This window comes from Fundulus heteroclitus, chromosome 22 (genome assembly GCF_011125445.2).
Source record: "Fundulus heteroclitus isolate FHET01 chromosome 22, MU-UCD_Fhet_4.1, whole genome shotgun sequence".
Lineage (NCBI taxonomy): Eukaryota > Metazoa > Chordata > Actinopteri > Cyprinodontiformes > Fundulidae > Fundulus > Fundulus heteroclitus.
The window spans coordinates 306,549-324,951 of record NC_046382.1 but is presented as its reverse complement, the minus strand read 5'-3'; the positions used below and the strand labels follow the sequence as shown (position 1 = coordinate 324,951).

Below are 18,403 nucleotides of genomic sequence, written 5' to 3'. Positions count from 1 at the left end.
GTAAGCCGTTAAGGTCCTGTACCGCGTACACAGGAGGGGAGGGGGCGGGGGGAGCTGCTGCCAGATGACCGGTTCATTCAGAACCAGTCATGGCTGCACGCTGGATCATAAAACACTTCTGCTAACCAGATGCAGTTTAAAATGCCACTTGGTCTGTTTATAAGTTTCGTTTTTATTAATTCTGCATTTTTTAACTACATGCACTGTATTTCTGTGCCTCCGCGCTTGCTCCTCTTCCCCCCTCCTTTCCCTCGGAGCAGGTGCTTTTATCCCCATTCAAAACATTAATCACTACGTTTAATGTCCTCATATCGGTAGCAACGTGTGCCAGTTAAAGTCAATAGGAGAGTTACTAGCAGTGTTTCATGCTCTTTTGTTTTTAACAAGATAGAATCAGTGGATCTTCGGTGGGCGTGCTGCCTCGCGCTTTAATTCAGGTGCGCACTTTTAAGGGTCATTTTAAAGAACTTGTAACATCAGGGGCTTCATCTCAGACCTGTCAGTACCCCTGTTCCATTTATAGGAGCCCTTTACATTATTTAGTTATGCATTTTCCCCACTGTTTATCCGTTGCACGCAGCGCACCAACGGGGGTAAAATCTGCCCACCGCACCGCCGCACTGACGAGAGCAATAGAGATTCGTCTGGTCAGCGCGGCGACTGACTGAGAAACCTGTCGCTGTGAAAGGTGATGATAATGGTTATAAACTGTAACAGTCCAGAAGTGCATTGAGCTGAAAAAAGGGAGACATCAGCAGCTGGATCGTGCGTAAAGACGCAGCGGGAACCTCTGTGTGCTTCAGTGTTGCTGCTGAGGGGAAAATGTTGACCATAAAGGCTTGATGAAACTCAGCCTGATTCACCAATCAGGTTATAGATTTACAATGATAAACAAACCCATAGATGAATGTGTAACAGTGTAATAATTCGGTCAATAACTTAAAACTACTTAATTTTATTCAGTATTATTTGAACAATTGTGTATTTTTTTATCTTTTAATCCATTAACTGAACAATAAAGTATTAATACGTCTCTTTCTCTTTTTAACAAAAATAATACATGTCTACTTCATTGTCTGGTGGGATAAAAATGAGATGGAGGAGACTCCACCGGCTCTTCCAGGGTCCAGTTAGCCCCGCCCCCCAAACAAGCCCCGCCCCCAAATTAGCATAATTTCACTCTTTTGATAAAAGTTGAGAGGTCTGAGTTTTACTGAAACCCGGTAAAGACCCAACGGATTGCAGCTCTTATAGGCCTATTTCCTTACTAAATGCGGACATTAAGATACTGTCGAAAGTTCTAGCCTCTCGAGTAAACACCATAGTATCAGATATCATTTCAAATGATCAAACCGGTTTTGTGAGAGGACATCATTCATTCATTAACATACGTAGACTTTTGAATGTGGTGCACTCTCCAGCATCGGGGTGAGACCAGAGGTGGTGGTTTCCCTGGATGCGGAGAAGGCATTCACTTAGCCCACTACTGTTCATATAAGCGATCGAGCCCCTGTCAATTAAACTTAGAACAACACCATCCATACATGGGATTACAAGAATGGGGATGGAATATAAAGCCTCCTTGTACGCTGATGATCTTTTAATTTTCTTATCAGACCCGCTATCCTGCAAATCTAAACTTTTGAAGATTCTGGCAGATTTTGGTGGTTTGTCAGGTTATAAAATCAACTATTCAAAAAGTGTGTGTTTTCCCATCAACGATTCGGCGAAGCAGATTCCAGACACAGACTTGCCATTCTGTATATCACATTCCGGTTTTACGTACTTGGGAATAAATATCACCCCATCCTTTTCTGAACTATTTAAAGCCAACTACGTTCCCATTATGGAAAAATTAAAATCTGAACTCCAGATATGGAGTGCTATCTAACTTTCTCTAGCTGGAAAAATCAACTGCATCAAAATGAATGTGCTGCCTAGATTTTTAGATTTGTTTCAAAGTATCCCAGTTTTTCTACCAAAATCCTTCTTCCGTTCAAGTGATGCTTTACTCTCAAGACTTCGTAAAGCATTGCTTGAAAAGGCCAAGAAAGGGGGGTGGGCTTGCTCTCCCAAATTTCAGGTTTTATTATTGGGCAGCGAATCCTCAAAAAATAATTTACTGGTTTCAGGCTCCAGACACGGGTTGGTGCAGTGGAGTTACCTGACTCCGCCAGATAGATTTGCTCCGCATATCCATCTGGAAACCTTCCGTTGAAGTAACTTTGGGAAGGGGCGAAAATACTGGTTAGCTGATTGGCCTATGTTGGTGATAGACGGGGCAAATGAACCAATCAGATTCCTCGTCGCTCGTAACAGAGCGACGATGAAAACACAACCACAAGCCAAGCTACTCTTGCTGCTGCAGGTAAAGGCTCGTTAGCTCAGCAAATAAATTACTCTGTAATTCCGATAAAACTTGCTCGATAGCCACGCTAACGGTAGTTTCATCGGCTGAAGCCGCCATGTTCTTTAGACTGAACTGTCGGGTTGCGTCACACCTCAACCCGCCTCAAAGCCAACGCTGATTGGACGTTCGTTTGGTGAACGGCTCCAAATTTTCTTTAACGGAGAGTAGCCAGACTGATCTGCGAGTGAAACCTTGAAAGCTTGCGAGATCAGGATGGTCTCACGAGGCTAGCAGTGAAGAGGCAAAGCTCTGTAATCTGTCAACATTTCCTGCACTGTTAACAACAAAACTCCCTCTCTACCCATCACGGTTTTCCTCATGTCCGGTAGTGCGTTCAACATTAAGAATTTGGATACAGGAAGGAGTTAGTGAGAGCTGTTTACCAATGATCTCTTGTATCAACACATTAATCACTTTCCAGAAAATTTCAATTTCAATTGCAAGACCAGAATAAATGGATAAATGTCCCCCTATGTATTTTGCATTTATGACAAAGATCTGAAGCATCAGGAAACATCCTCCGAAGGCGAACAGGTGTATACTAAGTTTGGTAGAAGAATTTGAAGTTCTGCTCATGTATAGAGATTGAGGTACAGTTGGGGAAGACCCCATTATAGATTTCTTCTCAATCTGTTAGGTCAAATGTCAACCCTAGGTCATGTTCCCACACCAGCTTCATAGCATCATAACCTGAAAAGTCAGAGCCAGACAATAAACTATATATCTTTGAGATAAATCCTTTAGGAGATTTGGTCATGACAACAATATTCTCTAACTTTGATAATTTTGTGCATCATTTTTCGTGTCCTCAGAAGAGAGGTCACAAAATGACGGATCCGTATGATATTTATAGAAATCTCTATTAGAAATACTGAAATTGGGTTTAATTTGTTCAAAGGATTTAACTAACAGTGTCAGAGTCCAGTATGTCCATAATATTTGACAGTCCCTTAGATGACCAGTCAGACAAACCAATGCTCCTAATCTCTGCCGGTAAATCTGAGTTCAAAGTTAACAGAGACCAAGAAGAGAGGGTGGGGGAGATATTTAGATATTTCTTCACATCTCGCCAGGCCAGCAAAGTATTATAAACAATTCAATTCAATTTTATTTATATAGCACCAATTCATGAAACATGTCATCTCAAGGAACTTTACAAAGTTAAGTTCAATCATATTATACAGATTGTGTCAGATTATACAGATTGGTCAAAAATTTCCTATATACGGGAACCAGTTGATTGCTTCAAAGTCCCAACAAGCAGCATTCACTCCTGGAGAAGTGTAGAGCCACAGGGAGAGTCGTCTGCATTGTACATGGCTTTGCAGCAATCCCTCATACTGAGCAAGCATGAAGCGACAGTGGAAAGAAAAACTCCCCATTAACGGGAAGGAAAACCTCCGGCAGAACCAGGCTCAGTATGAACGGTCATTTGCCTCGACCGACTGGGGTTACAGAAGACAGAGTAGAGACACAACAAGAGAGACAAAATAGCACAGAACACACATTGATCCAGTAATCTGTTCTACATTAGATGGTAGTAGCGGGTGAGCCGTCTTCTCTGGATGATGTCACAGTTAACAGAACGCCATACCAGGTGTACCTACTATGAAGATAATAGAGAGAGAACAGAAAGTTAAATCAGAAAGGACAACACGTAATGCATAATTGAAGAACAGTAGAACTCTATAGAGTGAGAAAATTAGATCCTGATATCCTCCAGTAGCCTAAGCCTATAGCAGCATAACTATAAAGGTAGCTCAGGGTAACATGAGCCACTCTAGTTATAAGCTTTGTCAAAAAGGAAAGTTTTAAGATTAGTCTTAAAAGTAGACGGGGTGTCTGCCTCACGGACCAAAACTGGGAGTTGGTTCCACAGGAGAGGAGCCTGATAGCTAAAGGATCTGCCTCCCATTCTACTTTTAGAGACTCTAGGAACCACCAGCAGACCTGCAGTCTGAGAGCAAAGTGCTCTGTTAGGAAAGAATTACAATAGTCCAGCCTTGAAGTAACAAATGCATGGACTAGTTTTTCAGCATCACTCCTGGTCAGAATGTTTCTAATTTTGGCGATATTCCGGAGGTGAAAAAAGGAAACTCTGGAAACCTGTTTAATATGGGATTTAAATGACATGTCTTGGTCAAAAATAATACCAAGATTTTTTACTTTATTACCAGAGGCCAAGTTAACGCCACCCAGATTAAGTGATTGATTAAGAAATTTATTTTTTGAGGACTCTGGTCCAAGATTACAACTTCTGTCTTGTCAGAATTTAGATGCAGGAAATTTAAAGTCATCCAGCTTTTGATGTCATCAAGACATGACTGCAGTCAAAGTAATTGATTGGATTCATCAGGATTTATGGATAAATATAGCTGAGTATCATCAGCATAACAGTGGAAATTAATCCCATGCTGTTTGATAATTTTGCCGATCGGAAGCATATATATAGTAAAGAGAATTGGTCCAAGGACTGAACCCTGTGGTACTCCACAGGTGACCCTAGAGTTTGAGGAATATTTATTATTAACATGAACAAACTGGAATCTGTCTGACAGATAAGATTTAAACCAGCCTAATGCTTTCCCCTTAATCCCTACAGTATGCTCAAGTCTTTGTAGGAGAATATTGTGATCAACTGTATCAAATGCAGCACTGACATCTAACAGGACAAGTATAGACACAAGTCCATTATCTGAGGCCATGAGAATATCATTAGTGACCTTCACCAGAGCTGTTTCAGTGCTATGATGAGCTCTGAAGCCCGACTGAAACTCCTTAAGTAGGTCATTACTTTGTAAATGTTCACATAGTTGATTAGCAACTACTTTCTTAAGAATTTCAGATAAGAAAAGAAGATTAGATATAGGTCTGTAGTTTACTAACTTATCTTGATCAAGAGAAGGTTTCTTAAGTAAAGGTTTAATAAGAGCTCCTTTAAAAACCTGTGGTACATATCCATTTACTAAGGATAGATTAGTCATGTCCAAAATAGGGCCACTGATCAATTCAATTCAATTTTATTTATATAGCGCCAAATCATGAAACATATCATCTCAAGGCACTTTACAAAATCAAGTTCAATCATATTATACAGATTGGGTCAGATTATACAGATTGGTCAAAAATGTCCTATATAAGGAAACCAGTTGATTGCATCAAAGTCCCGACAAGCAGCATTCACTCCTGGGGAACTGTAGAGCCATAGGGAGAGTCGTCTGCATTGTACATGGCTTTGCTGCAATCCCTCATACTGAGCAAGCATGAAGCGACAGTGGGAAGAAAAACTCCCCATTAACGGGAAGGAAAACCTCTGGCAGAACCTGGCTCAGTATGAACGGTCATCTGCCTCGACCGACTGGGGTTACAGAAGACAGAGCAGAGACACAACAAGAGAGACAAAAAAGCACAGAAGCACACATTGATCTAGTAATCTGTTCTACATTTGATGGTAATAGCAGGTGATCTGTCTTCCCTGGATGATGTCACAGCTAACAGAACGCCAGACCAGGTGTACATACTATGAAGAAAAAGAGAGAGAGCAAAAAGTTAAAAGCTGAAATGACGACAGTCATTTCAATGTAATACAATGCAAAACTGGAGAACAGTAGAAATCAGTAGAGTGAGAAAATTAGACCCTGATGTCCTCCAGCAGCCTAGGCCTATCACAGCACAACTATAGAGATAGCTCAGGGTATGAGCCACTCTAACTATAAGCTTTGTCAAAAAGGAAAGTTTTAACATTAGTCTTAAAAATAGATAGGGTGTCTGCCTCACGGACCAAAACTGGGAGTTGGTTCCACAGGAGAGGAGCCTGATAGCTAAAGGATCTGCCTCCCATTCTACTTTTAGAGACTCTAGGAACCACCAGCAGACCTGCAGTCTGAGAGCGAAGTGCTCTGTTAGGAATATACGGGGTAATCAGAGCTCTGATATATTCAATTAAATTAAATTCAATTTTATATACATAGCGCCAAATCATGAAACATGTCATCTCAAGGCACTTTACAAAGTCAAGTTCAATCATATTATACAGATTGGGTCAGATTATACAGATTGGTCAAAAATGTCCTATATAAGGAAACCAGTTGATTGCATCAAAGTCCCGACAAGCAGCATTCACTCCTGGAGAAGCGTAGAGCCACAGGGAGAGTCGTCTGCATTGTACATGGCTTTGCTGCAATCCCTCATACTGAGCAAGCATGAAGCGACAGTGGGAAGAAAAACCACCCATTAGCGGGAAGGAAAAACCTCCAGTAGAACCAGGCTCAGTATGAACGGTCATCTGCCTCGACCGACTGGGGGTTACAGAAGACAGAGCAGAGACACAACAAGACAGACAAAAAGCACAGAAGCACACATTGATCCAGTAATCTGTTCTACATTAGATGGTAATAGCGGGTGAGCCGTCTTCTCTGGATGATGTCACAGCTAACAGAACGCCAGACCAGGTGTACCTACTATGAAGAGAAAAGAGAGAGAACAGAAAGTTAAAGCAGAAATGACAACACATAATGCATAATTGAAGAACAGTAGAACTCAATAGAGTGAGAAAATTAGATCCTGATATGCTCCAGTAGCCTAAGCCTATAGCAGTAAAACTATAAAGGTAGCTGAGAGTAACATGAGCCACTCTAGTTATAATTTTTGTCAAAAAGAAAAGTTGCCAATTATTTTATTTTTAATGGCATCAATTTTATTTATGAAGAATCCAATAAAATCATTACTACTAAGAGCTAAGGGAATGGATGGATCAACAGAGCTGTGGCTCTGGGTAAGTTTGGCAACTGTACTAAAGAGAAATCTAGGATTATTTTTATTCTCTTCAATTAATGATGAAAAATATGCTGCTCTAACTCTGCGAAGCAAGGAAGTTACTTCTGAGATGGACTATTTGGTCTATATCACTTATAAAGAAGAGAGAATTACGTTTGCTGGGGAGACAAGAGCAGGATCCAGATCTAACCATAAAGAGTTATTTCTATTCAAAAACCAATTTGATATGATCTTAAGTTGTGCTGACCAATAGTAAAGCTGCAGGGATGGTAACGACAAACCTCAGAGAGGTTTTGGCTTAGTTAATATTGAAAACCTGACTCTTGGGTGTTTGTTGTTCCAGATAAAGTGAGATGAGAATTTAGTGATTTGAAGTGTGCAGGGGATAAATAGCAGGGAAGATTCTGATATAAATAGTTCAGTCATGGAAGAATGTTCATTTTTATAGTATTGACTCTTTCTAATAAAGAGGTTGGCAGGGGAGCCCATTTTATTAAAACAAATTATCTTCTGAATTAAAGGTGAGTAATTAGTTTTAAAAAGATTATTCAGATCAGGTGTAATAAAAATACCCAGATACTTAAAGCCTCTCATAGACATTTGAAAAGGAGATTGCATGAACCTTTCTGGGGGGATGCTGAAAGGGGTGGCGACAGATTTTCCTAAGTTGATTTTATATCCTGACAAAGCACTGAACGTAGCCATGGATTTCAGAATAGCTGGAATTGATTTTTCCGGATTGCACATATAAAGAAGTACATCATCTGTGAATAATGAAATTACATGATTTCTACCACCTATATTGATTCCAGATACATCCGAATTGGTCCCGATAATCTCGGCCAGAGGTTCAATAAACAATGTAAACAATAAGGGTGAAAGGTGGCACCCTTGCCTACAACCCCTATGAATCTTGAAAGGCTCAGATATCAAGCCATTTGTGTTAACTGAGGCTGTTGGGTCTGTATAAAATAGGGTGACCATAATTTCATTTGGGAAAAGCAGGACACCTTTGAGCGGGGTGGGGGGGGGGGGTTGGGGGGGTTGGGTTGGGAATCTCTGTTCCCATGCATAGAGATGTATGTGGCATAGGGCTGGGCGATATAGAAAAAAAGCTTATCGATCAAAAAAGAAAAGGCATATTGATCGATATCCATAATTATTGAAAATATTTAAAACCATATTTTATGTGCAGCTCTGCCTGGACATTTTATGATATTGCTAAATGATTTGATTTAAAGAACACAAACACAGAATTCCCATTAAATCTTTATTCAACCACCTTTTTTAACCATAACAGATTTTTTTTTAAGAAAAATAACTTAACTTTATATCGCGGATCAAGAGTGGCAGGTTATTGTTTGAAGCCAGGTTTTCCAGCTGCAGAGAACAGCAGACATATCCATCACTATGAAGCACGTTACTGCATGCGTTATGTCCTTATGCCGCTTGGATGCTTTGTCATTTTATCACAAAGAAGGGAGCCCAGTTTAGCTGCTGTATCTGCTTTGTTTTGGAAGAAGTTACAGAACGCGACGACGAGGCGCAGCTCGCGGGGCCGCGCAGCTCGCGCTGCCGCGGGTGTGAGCGGCTGAGCGGCTTACGTGATGAATACTGGGTGGGTTGCGTTACCAGACTCTGCTTTTACCGGTTCCTTGCAAGTTTTACAAATCACTGTTGTTTATTTCTATCAGGCTGGCGAACTAGTAAAACCTCGTTTTGGGACCGTTTCCTCCACCGCTACTTGCTGCTACATATTCACGTGCTCTGTGTTGTGGTTTGAGAGGGCGGCGCTTAGTGACGGCGTGCCGACTGTAGCAAGGAAGTAAAACTGTCTATCGAACTTTTTATCGACCCTATTTTTTCCTATCACGCCCCACGTCTATCGATCGATAGATATTGTTATCCACGCTATCTATCTTCTGATTAAGAACAGGGCTGCCTGCACTGACGCAGCTCAGGGATTACGTCACACGCAGCGCTGTGCGCAGTGCCCTAGTGCCTGTCAATTCAATGGTCCAATGAAGGTAATTTAAAAAGCAGGACATTTCCTCACTTTCTAAAAAAAAACCCGGGACGCCCGGGACAGGACGTGAAATACGGACATGTCCCGGGAAATACGGACGTTTGGTCACCCTAGTATAAAAGCTTTTAACCAGATTGATGAAATTTGGGCCAAGTCCGAATTTATGTAACACCTGAAAAAGAAACTGCCACCCAACTCGGTCAAAAGCCTTCTCGACATCGAGGGAAACAATTACTGCTGGCTCTTTGTGAGTATTAAGGTACTGAACAACATTAAGAACGCGTCGTATATTGTCTGTGCCATATCTAATTTTTATAAACCCTGCCTGATCTGGATTTATTATTCTAGGGACGATGTTTTCCAATCTCTGGGCCAATACTTTTGCCACAATCATATAGACAACATTAAGCAAACTAATATGTCTAAAGGAGGAACAATCCCGGGGACTTTTACCCTCTTTTAAAAAAAGACTGATGGAAGCATGTCTCCACGAGAGGGGGATGCCATTACTTAAAATGTTATTAACAGCGGACATAAAAATTGGTTGAATCTCTGGCTAAAATAACTTAAAGAAATCCAATGGAAACCCATCAGGTCAAGGACATTTTCTGTTTAGAATAGATTTAATTGCAGCCAAAACTTCCTCCGGAGTGATAGCAGCATCTAAGAAGGCACAATCCTCTCCCGTGACAGAAGGTAGAGAAATACTGCTCAAATAGGCAGAGATATCTTCCGGGTCAGCCACGTCCGTATTGTATAGAGATATATAAAAATCCCAGAAAGTACTATTTATGATTATTGGGTCATATGTGACGCCCTTGTTCTGCATTCTTACCATGTTAATTAAGCGACTATTATGTTGATTTTTCAATAAATGGGAAAGCATGCACTGGGCTTATTACCAAATTCATATTGTTTCTGTTTAGTGTAAAGTAGCATTTTCTGAACTTGAGAAGTGTAGTCTATATTAAGCTCAGACTTAACAGCCATTAGTGCCTTTAAATTTGACAATGTTGGTGATTGTTTGTGTATTTTCTCCAGTCGGATAAACTCTTTTTCGAGGTTGTTTCTCCTCTCCACTAAAGTCGCTTTTTGGTGAGAATAATAAGATATAAGATGGCCGCGCAAAGTAGCTTTTGCTGCATCCCAGAATATAGCCGAAGATACAGGAGAATTTTTGTTGTCGAGCCAGAACTGCAATAGGTCACTCCGGACAAAGTTGCAAAAGGATTCATTATCTAAAAAGGATGTATTGAATTTCCAAGTAAAAGTTCTAGGGATACGAAATAATGGATCAACACTTAAAAATACTGGTGCATGGTCTGACAAAAGTATGGGGTCTATGTTACAGCTTCGAACCAAATGTAAAAGCGACTTGGGGATAAAAAGTAGTCCAATCTAGGGTAAGTGTTATGGGGGTGTGAATAAAATGTATGATTTAAATATGGCCAGATGTCTAAAAAAAACAGTATCTGTGCATAAGTTTTTTTAGGACAGCTGAAGCTTTTGGGTTTGGGAGTTTTGCGGAGGAGGACCTGTCCAGAGATGCATTCATTGCACAATTAAAGTCACCAGCCAAAAAACGAATTCTTTACAATGATGATTAAATAATAAAATCATTTGCGACATAAACTGAGGCGAGTCGTCATTAGGAGCATATATATTGAGAATAGTTATGAGTTGTCCATGAATCCGGCCCTTAAAAAAATAAATCTTCCCTCTGAATCCTTCTCCTTGTGCTCCAGAATAAAAGGTAAATTCTTGTGTAAAAGAATGTCTGTACCCTTCTTATTTTGTGAATGGGAGGAAAAATATACATTACCTACCCAGTCCCTTTTAAGTTTCAAATGTTCTGAAACAGAACCTAGTTTCCTGTAATAGTGCTATATCAAGTTTTTTTTCCAGGTAAGTCAAAACCTTCTTCCTCTTGATCACATGACCCAGTCCCTGTACATCCCAGGTAACAATCACAAGAGAACCAGACATAGAAACTGTAAATATAAAAAACAACTCTTAAGCACTGGGTGTCGTCATATTTGAATAGGTTAGCACAGAGCTTCGGTCCCAGAGTTTCTGAGTTCAACTCCCGCAAGCTGCCATTGTGGGTCCCTGAGCAAGATCCTTAACCCCCAATTGCTCCCCAGGCGCCGCACAGTGAGTTTTTACTAAACTCGTGGCCAGTGTTGTATAGTAATGAGGTAAAAATAATTCACTACTGTACTTAAGTATATTTTGGAGTACTTTATACTTTTATCGAGTATTACATTTTTTGATAACTTTTACTTTTACTTTACTATATTTCCGAACTTAATTGCATATTTTACTCCGATACATTTTCAATGTTTGGTTTAGTTACTCATTACAAAAAAAGAGGGAGAGAGACGTGCCAGACGTGCGTACATGCACAGGTTCGCCCGAATGGCTGTTGTGTGCCAGCGGGGGCGGGGCCTGGTGCTCCACGCAGCCAATCACTAACGTGCCTGGGCTTTGATTGACAAGGTAGACCCCCCTTTTACTCCACTCTCATTGGTTGTGCTGCCTTAATTCCCGCCTTCCCTCTTCCTGATTGGCTGTTTTCTATTGTGTGTGCGCGTGCATGTGCGTGCGTGCTTGGAGCGCGAGAGATTTCAGTTTTGATTCATACTGGGACACTGCCGTTACCACAATTAAAACTAGACTACGAAACTAGTCCCAGTTAAGAAACTAAATATTATCTGCAAGGCTGCTGAGTGCAGTTCTGAACAGAAGCAGGAGAGAGTTTTGATTTATTGAACTTGAGAAATGTAAGTAACCAACGTTAATATCTCAAAATAGCATTTAGTTCTGGAGTATAATACATTTTATCAACAAAAACCTAATCTCTATTATAAAACTAAATATTCTGTGCCAGGCAGGAGTTCTGAAGACTGCTGGAAAGATGGAAAAGCAAAGACTGTAGACTATTAAAAATTCAGATTCTTAGCCACAGCCATCTGAAAAAGAAAAGGTGAGGGTTTCACTTTTACCAATATTTCATTGTTATTGTTGCTTTCATTTCTTGTCGACCCTTCGAGGCATTTCAGGTATAAATAGCAGGTGTAATTTATTTTGCATAATATACAGTAAAGGAAAGCCACCTAAACTGCTATTCTTGTTTAGACCTTTGCGTAGTTATAATATTATGATTAGGGTTCCACATGATAATAGTGCTATTTATTTGATTATTTCTACTTCTAGAATTAGGATAAAGACAAATAAAACAGAGGAATACTATTTACATTGATTTTATTGTACATAGTTTTCCACACTGTCCATTAGTAAATTAGTACAAACCAGGGGCGGAGCTAGACATTATCATCATCAGGGGCTTAGCCCATAAAATATTACATCATTACAATAGTAATTTGGTACACGAAAAAAATAAGCAATTATTTAATCTGTTGATCTGGTCGCAAAATTAATTTAATATAGGCCTTTACATATCTTAAAGTTTAATCTGCTGTTCTTTAATAGTCTTACTAGTATATGCCAATAGTATATAAATATGTTCTCATTTCAATGATAAAAGGACAACCACTCATGTAACAATTCAGCCTTGGTGTCACCCATTTTACTCAAAGTACAGTATTGGGTTCTCCATGCTCCTTATGTATAAAGGTTTACTGTACATTTAAACATTGAAATCTCACTATTGTTAGGGAAATAATTAGTTGTATGAGAGGATGTAGGTAAGGAGAAGCTGTTAACTACACTTCAGATATATGATTTAAGAAATGTGTTTGGAATGTTAAGATAAATTACATGAAATGGGCTACACAGAGCAACTACAACCCAGTTGTACATTTGTTGAAATTTGAATTTAATATTTGAAATGCTGTTAGTATCAGTTACACTTCTACTTCCAGTGCAGAGTAAATACAATACATTTATCTGTCAAATGTATAATTGAATGTATAATTTTGCTGTTTTATAATTCAGACAGAGTATCTTAGATAAAAAAATAAGAGTGGGGTTTATCTCTGTGCATTTAAGATAATATAGGCTTTATTGATCTCACATTGGAGAAATTCACATGTCACATCGGCTCAGTAATCAATAATCAGAAGAAGGTGCCAAAGTAGGACAAGGTGCATCGGGTATATACAGTGTGTCCTCGTTTATACAGTGGATCAAAAAAAAGAAGCAGATAAGAAGAATAAGAATAAAAATACAAAGTAGAAATAAGGCAGAGGATGTGTTATGTAAGTTCGCGGTGACTTATATACATGTGTATTGACATATATTCAAGCTGTAATAGCAGCAGAAGTCACTTGTTTCAGGATTATTGCACAGTGTAATAAATAGAATTGCACATTAGTTATTGCACGTTGGTTATTACAGTTATAGTTACAGTTATGGTTACAGTAATAATGAAGTTATAATTACAGTTATAGTTATAATGCAGCATTGTATAATCTGGTAGCAGCAGGATTGAATGACCTGCGGTAGCGCTCCTTTTTACAGACAAGTCTGGCACTAAAGGAGCTGCTCAGCTCCTCTACAGTCTGGTGCAGGGGGTGGAAGGTGTTGTCCTTGATGGATGTGAGCTTGGACAACACCCTCCTCTCAGCCACTTCCTCCACAGAGTCCAGAGAGCAGCCAAGGACAGAAGTGGCCTTCCTCACCAGCTTATTCAGCCTGAGGCCACCACAGAGTCATAAAAAGTCTTAAGCAGGGGCCTGCTCACACCAAAGGACCTCAGCCTCCTCAGGAGGTGGAGGCGGCTCTGGCCCTTCTTGTACAGAGCGTCTGTGTTATGAGTCCAGTCCAGTTTCCACAGAGGCGGTTTTCATCATTGCTGGAGATTTTAACAAGGCAAATATGAAAACTATTCTCCCTCATTTCTACCAACACGTCGATTTTGCAACTCGGGGGGAGAACACTCTAGACATAGTTTATACAAATATTAAAGGAGCATTCAAGGCAGCCCCCCGCCCCCACCTGGGCTCTTCAGACCACCTTTCTGTAATGCTAATTCCTGCATACAGGCCCCTGCTGATCAGAGCTAAACCTACAGTGAGGCAGGTGAGAGCTTGGACGGAGGGAGCCATGGAGGCGCTCCAGGACTGTTTAAAGTGCTCTGACTGGGAACTTATGAGGACAAGATCGACATTGATGAGTACGCCATGACTGTGTCAGCCTGCATCAACAAATACATTGAGGATGTCAGCACCACAAAGACCATTATCACCCGAGCCAACCAACGACTCTGGATCACTGAGGAGGTTCGTCGAGCGCTAAAAGCAGAACTCAGCCTTCAAGTCTGGTGACAGGGAGGCACTGAGGACAGCGAGAGTCAACCTGAACCGTGATATCAGGTTAGCAAAGCGGAACCACAGTCAGAAAATCCAGGAGCTTTTCCATGACACCAGCAACACCAGGAGCATGTGGAAAGGCATACGGGTGATCACTGAATACAACACGCCCTCCCCCCCGGTGGGTGAAGTTGATGCTGACTTCCTCAATGGACTAAATAACTTCTTTGGGAGGTTTGAGGCATTAAACAACACGCCAGCAGTGAAAGCTGTTCCCCATCAGGAAGAGGAGGTCCTCTGCCTTGACACTGCCGACGTGTGGAAGACTCTGAGGAGAGTCAACCTGCAGAAGGCCCCAGGCCCCGACAACATACCTGGGCAGGTGCTCAAGGAGTGTGCAGGTCAGCTGGCTGGTGTCCTCACAGACATTTTTAACACCTCGCTGGACCAAGCCACAGTGCCAGCATGCTTCAAGTCTGCCTCCATCATTCCGGTGCCAAAGAAACCTCAAGTCACCTGCTTCAACGACTACCGGCCTGTTGCACTGACTCCCATCGTTATGAAGTGCTTTGAAAGGCTGGTAAAGGAACACATCGTCTCCAGTCTCCCCCCAACACTCGACCCGTTCCAGTTTGCCTACCGACGGAACCGCTCCACTGAGGACGCCATCTCCTCTGCTCTTCACCTGAGACTGGCACACCTGGAGGAGAAGAACACACACGTGCGGATGCTGTTCCTGGACTTCAGTTCAGTCATCATGACGCAGTCATGATGACTCATGACTGCGTCCCCAGGTTCACCACCAATCACATCATGAAGTTTGCTGACGACACAACGGTGGTGGGCCTCATCAGAGACGACAACGACCGGGACTACAGAGAGGAGGTGGAGCAGCTGGTGGGCTGATGCAGAGACAACAGCCTGATCCTGAACGTGGAGAAGACGAAGGAGATAATTGTTGATTTCAGGAAGAACCAGCCTCACCACGCTCCACTGCTCATCAACAGCTCAGCTGTGGAGGTGGGCAGCAGCACCAAGTTCCTGGGGGTGCACATCACGGACAACCTCATCTGGTCTGTGAACACCACGTCACTGGTGAAGAGGGCACAGAAATGACTGTACTTCCTGCGGAAGATGAGGAGAGCCCGCCTGCCCCCGCAGGCGGGCTCTCTGTGTGCTGTGGAGGCTGCAGTGCCTCCGACTGGAAGAATGTGAGGAGAGTGGAGAGGACAGCAAAAGGGATCATCGGGGCTCCTCTTCTCTGCATTAAGGACATTTCATCTCTGCGCTGCGTGTCCCGAGCCCGTAACATCATAAGGGACCCCTCACACCCCCACCATGGACTGTTCTCCCTGCTGCCCTCTGGGAAGAGGTTCCACAGCTTCCGCTGCAGGTCCACCAGGGTATGCAAAAGCTTTTTCCCTGCTGCCATCAGACTGTTGAACTGCTGAACTATAAACTGGACTCTGCACCACATTTCCACATTTGTTCGCATTTTTGCACAAATGCCTTTTGCATCATCATTTTTGCACATACAAATGGTTTAAATATTCTCCTGTACACTGTGAACGCACATTGTTTCTTTCTTCTGCACTGTTTATATTTCAATTGTTTACTTTTTAATCACTGCTGCACATTATACTGTAATTCACAAGCTGTATGCAACGAAATTTTGTTCTGTATGCACTCTGTACATACAAAATGACAAATAAAGTTGTCTAAGTCTAAGGTTCCCAAGGTTTGGTCCTGGAAGCTCTTACTTGGACCTCCAATCCAGGCTCCGCCCCCTTTAGAGAAGGTTCTTCTATGGATGAAGCTGGGGGCTCAGTCCCAAAACGTCTAATAAATGTCCAAATGTTAGGCTGGTCCTTTCTCAGTGTAGGACAATGTGTGTCTGCTGCTGAAAGAGACTGATGGTCTGACCCCCCTCCTCCTTTCAGGGTGGAGCCTGCTGGAGTCCGATGGTTGACACCAGGTCTGAGGAAGTGTAAGTGTGTTTTTCATTTGATTCATGACAACAAAGCAGCTCACATTCAACCATCTTCAGACTGTCCATTACTCATTCAGGAGTCATCATCAAAGTGTCAATAAATGATCAATAACTGCAGCTGGATTGTCTTTGTTCTCTCCATCAGATTCCTGTCAACTCACAATCGACACAAACACAGTGAACAGATTCCTCAAACTGTCTGAAGACAACAGGAAGGTGACACGTGTGAAGGAGCTTCAGTCATATCCTGATCATCCAGACAGATTTGATCTTCGCCAGCTGCTGTGTAGAGATGGTCTGACTGGTCGCTGTTACTGGGAGGTCGAGTGGAAAGGAAGAGTTAATATATCAGTGAGTTACAGAAGAATCAGGAGGAAAGGAGATGGTAGAGACTGTATGTTTGGAGGAAATGATCATTCCTGGAGTCTGAGCTGCTCTGATGTTGATGGTTACTCTGTCTGGCACAATAACAGACAAACATCTATCTCCACCTCCTCCGTCTCCAACAGAGTAGCAGTCTATGTGGACTGTCCTGCTGGTATTCTGTCCTTCTACAGAGTCTCCTCTGACTCACTGATCCACCTCCACACCTTCAACACCACATTCACTGAACCTCTGCATCCTGGCTTTTGGTCCAGTTCTGGTTCCTCAGTGTTTCTGTGCTGATTGAGTCTAAAGAGTCTTCTCCTGGCAGAGAAAGCCTCTCCCTGTTGAACAGATAGTTCAGTCTGTTCATGTCTGTCTCTTTCACTCAGAAACACGTTTTCACATTCATGGATTCAATCTGTTTCTTTGTGAAATTCTTCTTGTTACGCCCCAACTTGTCTAGGGGAGGGGAAGTAGCATTTAGATATCACAACCAGGAAGGTTTTTTATAAAAAGGTAATTTATTGTCCAGTTTGGGGTGTGAACAAAAGAGGTTGAAACAATAAATACACCCCCAAGGGACATAACACAAATGACAAAAAAAAAACCCACAATGATGACTTAAGGCCACAAGAACTAAGGTGTTGATGCTGGAAACAGCATCAACACTAAACAAACCACAAGACAAAACCAAAACATCAAACTAGTAACACAACCAGGAATTGAGAGGGTAAAACCGAGTGCCACGGCAAATTGCCAGACGAGTGACACAGCCTTCAATAGTCAGGTTAAACGAGTGCTACAGTAAAACAAAAACACATCACAACAAACAAAACACAACACAACACAACACAACACAACACAACACAACACAACACAACACAACCGACAGTGTGGCAAGCTGCTCTAAAACACAGCTGCCCTGATTGCATGGGAGAACTGAGTTTAAATAAGGAGTGCTCCACACGGATTGGTGAGGCAATCAGGCGAATGTCCAATCCAGAATGAGGATGATGACAGAAGGAAGTGGCTGAAGGTGAACTAGGAGGAGAGAACTTCAGGAGGGCTGCAAGTTTCCACAGTGGCACCAGCTGGCAGGAAGATGCAACTACACCTGCAAACATTAGAAGGAAAAACAAAACAGACAAAAAGGCCACTGGCCGTAACACTTCTAAATGATTCCTTGGAAACTTCTTCCTATTCCAGTCCTTTAAAGATGGAAGCTGGGATTATTCCAGGATCCACATGTTGTTTTTCTGCCTGTTTCCAGTCAAAGCTTCACTCTGAATATCAGCATGTTGACTTTCTCTCTTGGTTGTTACTTTCATTCATAACTCAGATTTCAATGAAATGTTTGGCAGTTTTTCTCTGAACATTTATGTTTCTGTCAGCTCCTATTTTTCTTAGATTCAAATGTTATTTTATTTTGTATATTTGCTGCAGCTCTACTTCATGTGTTTTAATGAAAAATAAACAGATTTATTTTGCTGTTTCTCTTTTTAATTATCAATAAAACTCTGATGCTTGTTTCAATAAAACTGATTTTTTATATCTCAACCCTG

At 41.6% G+C, this 18,403-nt stretch overlaps 1 protein-coding gene across 1 annotated transcript in view; it reads left to right on the top strand.

Moving 5' to 3' along the window:
* LOC118557017 (NACHT, LRR and PYD domains-containing protein 3-like) overlaps positions 1 to 17,836 on the top strand; it is a 62,847-nt gene extending 45,011 nt beyond the window's left edge. Inside the window, exons 11-12 of the mRNA XM_036125882.1 lie at positions 16,426 to 16,472; positions 16,621 to 17,836. Coding sequence (XP_035981775.1) covers positions 16,426 to 16,472; positions 16,621 to 17,141 — 568 coding nt within the window. The 3' untranslated portion in view covers positions 17,142 to 17,836. The remainder of the gene's footprint in view (positions 1 to 16,425; positions 16,473 to 16,620) is intronic.
* The last annotated feature ends 567 nt before the right edge of the window (positions 17,837 to 18,403 follow it).